This window comes from Herpailurus yagouaroundi, unplaced genomic scaffold (assembly GCF_014898765.1).
Source record: "Herpailurus yagouaroundi ecotype Mexico unplaced genomic scaffold, PumYag 182, whole genome shotgun sequence".
NCBI classification, from domain to species: domain Eukaryota; kingdom Metazoa; phylum Chordata; class Mammalia; order Carnivora; family Felidae; genus Herpailurus; species Herpailurus yagouaroundi.
In genome coordinates this window covers 20,020,915-20,030,872 of record NW_024412413.1, presented here as the reverse complement: position 1 = coordinate 20,030,872, position 9,958 = coordinate 20,020,915, and the positions used below count along the sequence as shown (strand labels likewise).

Here is a 9,958-nt window from a genome sequence, read left to right as displayed (position 1 = left end):
ATGTGTAGATAGCTTTGGGTAGTATTGACATTTTGACAATATTTATTCTTCCAATCCATGAGCAGGGAATGTCTTTCCATTTCTTTAAATCTTCTTCAATTACCTTCATAAGCTTTCTATAGTTTTCAGCATACAGATCCTTTACATCTTTGGTTAGATTTATTCCTAGGTATTTTATGCTTCTTGGTGCAATTGTGAATGGGATCAGTTTCTTTATTTGTCTTTCTGTTGCTTCATTGTTAGTGTATAAGAATGCAACTGATTTCTGTACATTGATTTTGTATCCTGCAACTTTGCTGAATTCATGGATCAGTTCTAGCAGACTTTTGGTGGAGTCTATCGGATTTTCCATGTATAATATCATGTCATCTGCAAAAAGCGAAAGCTTGACTTCATCTTTGCCAATTTTGATGCCTTTGATTTCCTTTTGTTGTCTGATTGCTGATGCTAGAACTTCCAGCACTGTGTTAAACAACAGCGGTGAGAGTGGGCATCCCTGTCGTGTTCCTGATCTCAGGGAAAAAGCTCTCAGTTTTTCCCCGTTGAGGATGATGTTAGCTGTGGGCTTTTCATAAATGGCTTTTATGATCTTTAAGTATGTTCCTTCTATCCCGACTTTCTCAAGGGTTTTTATTAAGAAAGGGTGCTGGATTTTGTCAAAGGCCTTTTCTGCATCGATTGACAGGATCATATGGTTTTTCTCTTTTTTTTTGTTCATGTGATGTATCATGTTGATTGATTTGCGAATGTTGAACCAGCCCTGCATCCCAGGAATGAATCCCACTTGATCATGGTGAATAATTCTTTTTATATGCCGTTGAATTCGATTTGCTAGTATCTTATTGAGAATTTTGGCATCCATATTCATCAGGGATATTGGCCTGTAGTTCTCTTTTTTTACTGGGTCTCTGTCTGGTTTAGGAATCAAAGTAATACTGGCTTCATAGAATGAGTCTGGAAGTTTTCCTTCCCTTTCTATTTCTTGGAATAGCTTGAGAAGGATAGGTATTATCTCTGCTTTAAACGTCTGGTAGAACTCCCCTGGGAAGCCATCTGGTCCTGGACTCTTATTTGTTGGGAGATTTTTGATAACCGATTCAATTTCTTCGCTGGTGATGGGTCTGTTCAAGCTTTCTATTTCCTCCTGATTGAGTTTTGGAAGAGTGTGGGTGTTCAGGAATTTGTCCATTTCTTCCAGGTTGTCCAATTTGTTGCCATATAATTTTTCATAGTATTCCCTGATAATTGTTTGTATCTCTGAGGGATTGGTTGTAATAATTCCATTTTCATTTGTGATTTTATCTATTTGGGTCATCTCCCTTTTCTTTTTCAGAAGCCTGGCTAGAGGTTTGTCAATTTTGTTTATTTTTTCAAAAAACCAACTCTTGGTTTCATTGATCTGCTAAAAAAATCTGTTTTTTTTAGATTCTATATTGTTTATTTCTACTCTGATCTTTATTATTTCTCTTCTTCTGCTGGGTTTAGGCTCCCTTTGCTGTTCTGCTTCTATTTCCTTTAAGTGTGCTGTTAGATTTTGTATTTGGGATTTTTCTTGTTTCTTGAGATAGGCCTGGATTGCAATGTATTTTCCTCTCAGGACTGCCTTCGCTGTGTCCCAAAGCGTTTGGATTGTTGTAATTTCATTTTTGTTTGTTTCCATATATTTTTTAATTTCTTCTCTAATTGCCTGGTTGACCCACTCATTCGTTAGTAGGGTGTTCTTTAACCTCCATGCTTTTGGGGGTTTTCCAGACTTTTTTCTGTGGTTTATTTCAAGCTTCATAGCATTGTGGTCTGAAAGTATGCATGGTATGATTTCAATTCTTGTAAACTTATGAAGGGCTGTTTTGTGACCCAGTATATGATCTATCTTGGAGAATGTTCCATGTGCACTCAAGAAGAAAGTATATTCTGTTGCTTTGGGATGCAGAGTTCTAAATATATCTGTCAAGTCCATCTGATCCAATGTCTCATTCAGGGCCCTTGTTTCTTTATTGACCGTGCGTCTAGATGATCTATCCATTTCTGTAAGTGGGGTGTTAAAGTCCCCTGCAATTACCACATTCTTCTCAATAAGGTTGCTTATGTTTATGAGTAATTGTTTTATATATTTGGGCGCTCCGGTATTCGGCGCATAGACATTTATAATTGTTAGCTCTTCCTGATGGATAGACCCTGTCACTATTATATAATGTCCTTCTTCATCTCTTGTTACAGCCTTTAATTTAAAGTCTAGTTTGTCTGATATAAGTATGGCTACTCCAGCTTTCTTTTGGCTTCCAGTAGCATGATAAATAGTTCTCCATCCCCTCACTCTCAATCTAAAGGTGTCCTCAGGTCTAAAATGAGTCTCTTGTAGACAGCAAATAGATGGGTCTTGTTTTTTTATCCATTCTGATACCCTGTGTCTTTTGGTTGGCGCATTTAATCCATTTACATTCAGTGTTATTATAGAAAGATATGGGTTTAGAGTCATTGTGATGTCTGTATGTTTTATGCTTGTAGTGATGTCTCTGGTACTTTGTCTCACAGGGTCCCCCTTAGGATCTCTTGTAGGGCTGGTTTAGTGGTGACAAATTCCTTCAGTTTTTGTTTGTTTGGGAAGACCTTTATCTCTCCTTCTATTCTAAATGACAGGCTTGCTGGATAAAGGATTCTCGGCTGCATATTTTTTCTGTCTAGCAAACTGAAAATCTCGTGCCAACTCTTTCTGGCCTGCCAAGTTTCAAAAGAGAGATCAGTCACGAGTCTTATAGGTCTCCCTTTATATGTGAGGGCACGTTTACCCCTTGCTGCTTTCAGAATTTTCTCTTTATCCTTGTATTTTGCCAGTTTCACTATGATATGTCGTGCAGAAGATCGATTCAAGTTACGTCTGAAGGGAGTTCTCTGTGCCTCTTGGATTTCAATGCCTTTTTCCTTCCCCACTTCAGGGAAGTTCTCAGCTATTATTTCTTCCAGTACCCCTTCAGCACCTTGCCCTCTCTCTTCCTCCTCTGGGATACCAATTGTGCGTATATAATTTCTTTTTAGTGTATCACTTAGTTCTCCAATTTTCCCCTCATACTCCTGGATTTTTTTATCTCTCTTTTTCTCAGCTTCCTCTTTTTCCATAACTTTATCTTCTAGTTCACCTATTCTCTCCTCTGCCTCTTCAATCCGAGCCGTGGTGGTTTCCATTTTGTTATGCATTTCGTTTAAAGCGTTTTTCAGCTCCTCGTGACTGTTCCTTAGTCCCTTGATCTCTGTAGCAAGAGATTCTCTGCTGTCAGCTATACTGTTTTCAAGCCCAGTGATTAATTTTATGACTATTATTCTAAATTCACTTTCTGTTATATTATTTAAATCCTTTTTGATCAGCTCATTAGCTGTTGTTATTTCCTGGAGATTCTTCTGAGGGGAATTCTTCCGCTTGGTCATTTTGGATAGTCCCTGGCGTGGTGAGGACCTGCAGGGCACTTCCCCTGTGCTGTGGTGTATAACTGGAGTTGGTGGGCGGAGCCGCAGTCAGACCTGATGTCTGCCCCCAGCCCACTGCTGGGGCCACAGTCAGACTGGTGCGTGCCTTCTCTTCCCCTCTCCTAGGGGCGGGATTCACTGTGGGGTGGGGTGGCCTGTCTGGGCTACTTGCACACTGCCAGGCTTGTGATGCTGGGGATCTGGCGTCTTAGCTGGGGTGGGTAGGCAAGGTGCACAGGGGCAGGAGGGGCAGGCTTAGCTTGCTTCTCCTTAGGTGATCCACTTCAGGAGGGGCCCTGTGGCAGCAGGAAGGAGTCAGATCCGCTGCCGGAGGTTTGGCTCCGCAGAAGCGCAGTGTTGGGTGTTTGCGCAGAGCGAGCAAGTTCCCTGGCAGGAACTGGTTCTCTTTGGGATTTTGGCTGGGGGTGGGCGGGGGAGATGGCGCTGGCGAGCGCCTTTGTTCCCCACCAAACTGAGCTCTGTCGTCCGGGGGCTCAGCAGCTCTCCTTCCCTTTGTCCTCCAGCCGTCCCGCTTTCTGAGCAGAGCTGTTAATTTATGACCTCCCAGACGCTAAGTCGCGCTTGCTGTCGGAACACAGTCCGTCAGGCCCCTCCGCTTTTTGCAAGCCAGACTCGGGGGCTCTGCTTGGCCGGTGAGCCGCCCCTCCGCCCCGGCTCCCTCCCGCCAGTCCGTGGAGCGCGCACCGCCTCGCCGCCCTTCCTACCCTCTTCCGTGGGCCTCTCGTCTGCGCTTGGCTCCGGCGACTCCGTTCTGCTAATCCTCTGGCGGTTTTCTGGGTTATTTAGGCAGGTGTAGGTGGAATCTAAGTGATCAGCAGGACGCGCGGTGAGCCCAGCGTCCTCCTACACCGCCATCTTCCCTGGTCTCCTAGACAGCACTATTCAATGGAACTTTCTGTGATGGTGGAAATATTTCACAGGTTCAATGTCCAATATGGTAGCCACGAGCCAAATGTGGCCATTGAACACTTGAAATGTGAAACTTGGAACCAGTGCAACTGGGAAGATTAATTTTTAGTTTTCCTTAATTTTAATTTGCTTTAGTTTAAACAGCCTTGTTGTTGTTACATCAGACAGCAAGACTTTAGAATTAGAATTTAGGTCTCTGCACACATTTGAACACACACACAGCTCATTCAGACTCGGGCTCCCATGACAAGCAAGCTAAAAGCCAGCCAATTCCAGCACCAGCACCTGGGGCCTGCAGCTCGAAGAAGTGATTACCTTCTACATAAAGTGTGCAAAATCAAAACGAAAGCCAAGGAAGACATGAGTATAAACAGGGCAGGGGAGGAAGGAGGTGGCTTGACGAGGTTCCTCCCACTTCTCTCCCCGCACAGCCTCAAATAAAACCAGGAGTTGGCACTAGGCAGGCACGTGGGCTGGAGTGGGGCTGCTGAATCTGGGCTGCAAAATCTCCAGTTTTTGTACCATGTCTACTGCTAATGCTAATCCCAATTCCCACATCTTGGGAGTCTGTGTGTCTAACTTCTGACTGGGTCTGGGGGGAGGAAAGACCATGAGAACAGGGACCTCACAGGTATGGCATCCCAGAGGCTGCTCAGCTGCCAGGAAGGGGGCAATGAGACCATTGTGTCATGTTCATCTATTTGCGGAACCTCAAGAGTTCTCATGAACATCTCGTTTGATCCTAAGAAATACCTTGTGAGGCAAGAAGGGCAGATTTCCTTACCACCACTTGACAGGAGAAGAAACTGATGTTCCGAGAAGTTAGGTGACTTGCCCAAGGTCACACAAGTAAATGGCACTTTCAAGAGCAGAGTCCATGTCTGTGGACACTTCCTCCAGTGCCTTTTTTTTTTTTTCCACTGCATATATTATCGGAAAACTCTGGTTTTTGTTTCCCCAGTAGTGAAAGCAAATTGTACATTTACAGAAGTGAAACCTGGAACTGTTTTTCCTTATCTTTAACAGTATTGTTCTCCACTTCCCACGTGTAAGTCTAAGCACCCCGACCATTCTTCAAGCTCTGTAGGCAGGGGTTTGATGTGGGTCTCTCACATTTTTTATCATAACCTATCAACAAGCCATGTTAGGAGCCCAAAGGAAGGCTATGCCTTACCTGACTGAATTAATCTTCGGCTCCTGTCTGCAGGGTGAGCCTGGGTCTTTGGAAATCCTAGGAAGTTCCTTTGTAATATAAACCAAAACATGTATTCTTGAATTAGATTATAATCCCCCAAAACTTTCTGTTAAAGCATAGTTTCGGCAGCTAGAAAGAGCAGAGAGAGAATTGTAGACAAGTCTGAAATGAGTGGTACGATGCTGTGGAAATAATATCATGTACATTTAGATAATAATAAAGTACGTATGTAGTGTGCAGAAGCTTTAGGAACTTCAGTCTTGGGGCACCTGGGTGGCTCAGTCAGTTAAGCGTCCAACTTGGGCTCAGGTCATGATCTCACAGGTCGTGAGTTCAAGCCCCGCATCAGGCTCTGTGCTGACAGCTCAGAGCCTGGAGGCTGCTTCAGATTCTGTGTCTCCCTTTCTCTGCACCTCCCTTGCTTGTGCTTTCTCTCTGTCAAAAACAAATAAACATTAAAAAAGAAATTGGAAAAAAATAATACTAAAAGTACTTCAGTCTTTATAACTATTCTGTGAGATAGGTACTGTCATTGTTCTCATTTTACAGTTTGGGAAATTGAGGCAGAGAGAGTTTAAATAACTTGCCCAAGGTCACACAGCTATTAAGAGGTAGAGTCAGCATCCAAATATAGATTCCAGGGCCCATGTTCTTAACCATTATGCTATGTTATACAGGCTTTGGAGCTAGAGAGACCTGGCGGTAAGACCTGGTTCCAGCACTTAAGTCACAAGGCCTTAGGCAAGTCACTTAATTCCTTTATCCAAAAAGTGAGGATAATGACATTTATTATCTTGATGGGAAGATGAAAGGAAATAGTAAACCTCATGTATCTAATGTAGTGCCTTGCACACAGAATGCAACGAACAGGCAATGCGAGTATTACTGTTTCTGCCATAGTCGCTGACCACCAGGCTGTCTCCAACCTTGCCGAAAATGGGATCAGCAACTGTCATTTTTTTGTAACACTGAAAAAAAAATCTTGAAACCATCTGTTTTCCCTCCCCCTCTACTTTTTCCTGTCTTTATCTTTAGGGAAAACCAAGGCCAGAATTAACTTGGAAGAAAGATGGTGCAGAAATTGATAAGAATCAAATAAACATTCGCAACTCTGAGACTGATACAATCATATTTATCAGAAAAGCAGAAAGGAGCCACTCTGGGAAATATGATCTGCAAGTCAAAGTGGAAAAATTTGTGGAAACGGCTTCAATCGATATCCAGATCGTTGGTAGGTTTGGAAGAATGTTCTATCAAAGCAGTATTTGTACTAATTGTCCTTGTCATTAAGGCAAGAGTAAGAATTTGTGTTAGAATGGCTTTCCATAAAATTCTTTTTTTAGAATTAAAATTACATTGGTAAATGTGTATTTCAAAATACCTTTTTTCTTACTAGAAAAACTAATCATGGAGACTTAGGGCATATATGTTAAAGAAAATTAATATATGTACTTTTTAGTGCAAACCATCTGTACCGCTTCATAATCCAGTTCTCTCTTATTCTGTTTCTCAACTCCTTGATGATGAAACTATTTCCTGTTTTGAATTCTGGCATAAAAAACAAAGCAGATTCTAAACATAGTTTAACATGTTTCTTACCACACCTAAATTTTTCAACTAATACAGTTTTAATGGAGAGGGAAGAGTTTTTTTAAATGTAAGGAAGATGTACCTAAATAGTTAAACACCTAATTGGTTATTCCTACAGGGCTAGATACTCACTCTCCTGTCCAAATAATGAATAAATAAGTGTAGCTCTTACTTCTGTCCAGAGTTAGGGTAATAGAGGGAGGATCTCTCACAGATAGGCCCCTCTCACTTGAACTGTTCTGTAATTTTTGCAATGCGAAGAAATGCATCTAAGAGCATAGCTACAGAAGCCTTGTTTCCAGTCCAGTCATTTTTATTATTATATTTCAGCAAATTTGCTGAAACTAGGAGTTTCTCACTAAAGGAGAAACTTCCTGTTGGCTGAAATTTCATGTCCTTTAAGCTAAGTACTGTCTTCCTACTGGCTAACCGTTCTTGATTTCTGTTAAGGTGAGGGGAGTGCTGAGGCTACCCTGTGCCCTTGGATATGGCTGGGCTCCATTCTAATGGGAACCCCCATGGAAGCCCCACTCTAATGGGAGCCTCCAGGTCTGGAAGAGCACCTTCCCTCTGAAACACACAGAAGGACTTCTCTTTTCCACTTTGCCATGTAGTTACTTTAACAGGTAGTTCTAAGTGCCCAGGACATTGCTTGCACACTCAAAGTGTTCAATAAATAATGATTATTATTCTAGTTATTTTATTGGTTCCAAATTTAACATTGGCAGAGAGATAAAATAAGTTTTATTCATGCACGTTAAAGGCACCTTTTGGGTACAGCAGAGGAACCCACTCACAGGCTGTGGCCTCCGTGCCACGCACCAAAAGCCAGAGCTGCTTGGCCCAGATGGGCTCTAAGATTTGGAGCCCAGGGTCAGCTTACATTTCCCATTAGGCAGTGTAGCCTTGTGATTCATTGCCAGTAGCCTGCTCTTGGAGTGAAGGTTGATGAGGTTTGAAATTTCATTTAAATTTTCCTTTCAAAATCCTTGTCTTTCCATGAAGATAAAAGTCAAGAGTTTCCAGATGAGCTTAGCTGGAGTGCATTCCACTCTCCTAAAGTTTAAGAATGGTGAAAGAAATGTGGGTAGAAATGCAGGGAAGGAAGGGCATTTTAAAATATCTTCCTACAATGAAGTACAGCAGTCCTGTTTATTGATGGAGACAGGTTCCCAGACGTCTGAAACTGTGAGTAGTACCAAACCCTATATATGCTGTTTTGTCCTATACGTACATACCTATGATAAAATTCAATTTATAAATTAGGCACAGTAAGAGATTAACAAAAGTAACTAACAATAAAACAGAACAAGTACAACCATGTACCGTAATAAAAGTTAATCTCTCTCACAAAATAATCTCACTGTACTGTACTCACCCTTCTTCTGATGGTGTGAGATGATAAAATGCCTACATGGTGACATGAAGTAAGGTGAATGATGCAGGCGTTGTGACATAGCATTAGGTTACCACTGACTTTCTGACACTATATCAGAAGGAGGAGCATCTGCTTCCGGATCTTGGTTGCCTGGGGTAATGGAAACCTCTGAAAGCAAAACAGCCATTAAGGTGGGGGACCACTGCATATGTTGGGAGGGAAAATGACCTCATAATGATGTCATGAATTCGTCCTCTAGACCGTCCAGGTCCACCTCAACTGGTGAAGATTGAGGATGTCTGGGGAGAGAATGTTGCTCTATCATGGATACCACCAAAGGATGATGGAAATGCAGCCATCACAGGGTACACGATACAGAAAGCTGATAAGAAGAGCATGGTAAGAATTTGACAATAAATTTCATATATAAATAAAAAAAAAAAGAAACTTAATTGTATAAAAAAAAAAGAGCATGGTAAGGTCTGGCCATCTCTGGTTCAGCAGCAGCAAAATCGCATTTCATCAAAAGTAAAGGGGGGCAGGGCATGAGGTCCTCTTAAGGACATGAATATTTACTTTGCTTGGTTATCATGAGGCTAAAACAGTATGAAGCAGCTGACATAGTGCTCAATGGAATTCAATAAATTCATTTGTTCAACAAATATTTAGTCACTCTGGATTCTGACTCAGATTTATATCCATGCAACTCTTTCTCCTTGTAAAATAAATGTTGGATAACATGTATAGAAAGAGACCAGTTAGAAAAGAAAGATTCTGAAGAGAACAGCAAGTGCAAAGTTCCTGAAGAGGGAAGGAGCTTATTAGTGTGTTCAAGAGGCAACCTAGTCAGAGTACGATTTATTATTACCTGTATTTAATAGATGAGGAAACTGAGGCTCAGAAAGGATAAATGACTTGCTCGAGATCACCATTTTAAATGTTAAAGTCTAGGTGGTCCTGCATCAGAATCCATCCTCTACACCGTACTACTGCCCTACCTGTATGTGAATGAATGAATAAATGAATATTTGGGCACACAATGGCATCGAGCCCCTCTTCTTTCTCATAGGAAGAGTGAAATATCATAATGATATTGACAGGAAGTCTTCAGGCATTTACACTAGTAGATGTCAGTAAGAACTTGTCTTCTTGGATAGCCAGTCAAGTCCAGGTGAACCTGGACGGACTTTCTCACTGTTGACTGAGTTCTAACTGGTGACAGAGACTGATCCCCAACCTCTGCACCCCTGTGTTTCTGTCTGTCCAGTGTAACTCCCAGGAGATACCACACCATTGTCTCATTGTGGCTACAGATGCTACTCTTCACTTAAATTCCTGTTGTCATTCATAACTTCATAGACATTTTTTTCATTATGTGTGCCAACACATTAATTTATTCTTCACTT

The 9,958-nt window shown here is 41.8% G+C and overlaps 1 protein-coding gene across 9 annotated transcripts in view; it reads left to right on the top strand.

The window, feature by feature from the left end:
- The window catches only part of MYBPC1 (myosin binding protein C1), a 97,484-nt gene that overhangs the window by 76,522 nt on the left and 11,004 nt on the right, over positions 1–9,958 (top strand). For all 9 annotated transcript variants that reach the window (XM_040491088.1, XM_040491091.1, XM_040491086.1 and 6 more), the window contains 2 exons: positions 6,620–6,815; positions 8,812–8,951. In XM_040491088.1, coding sequence (XP_040347022.1) covers positions 6,620–6,815; positions 8,812–8,951 — 336 coding nt within the window. The remainder of the gene's footprint in view (positions 1–6,619; positions 6,816–8,811; positions 8,952–9,958) is intronic.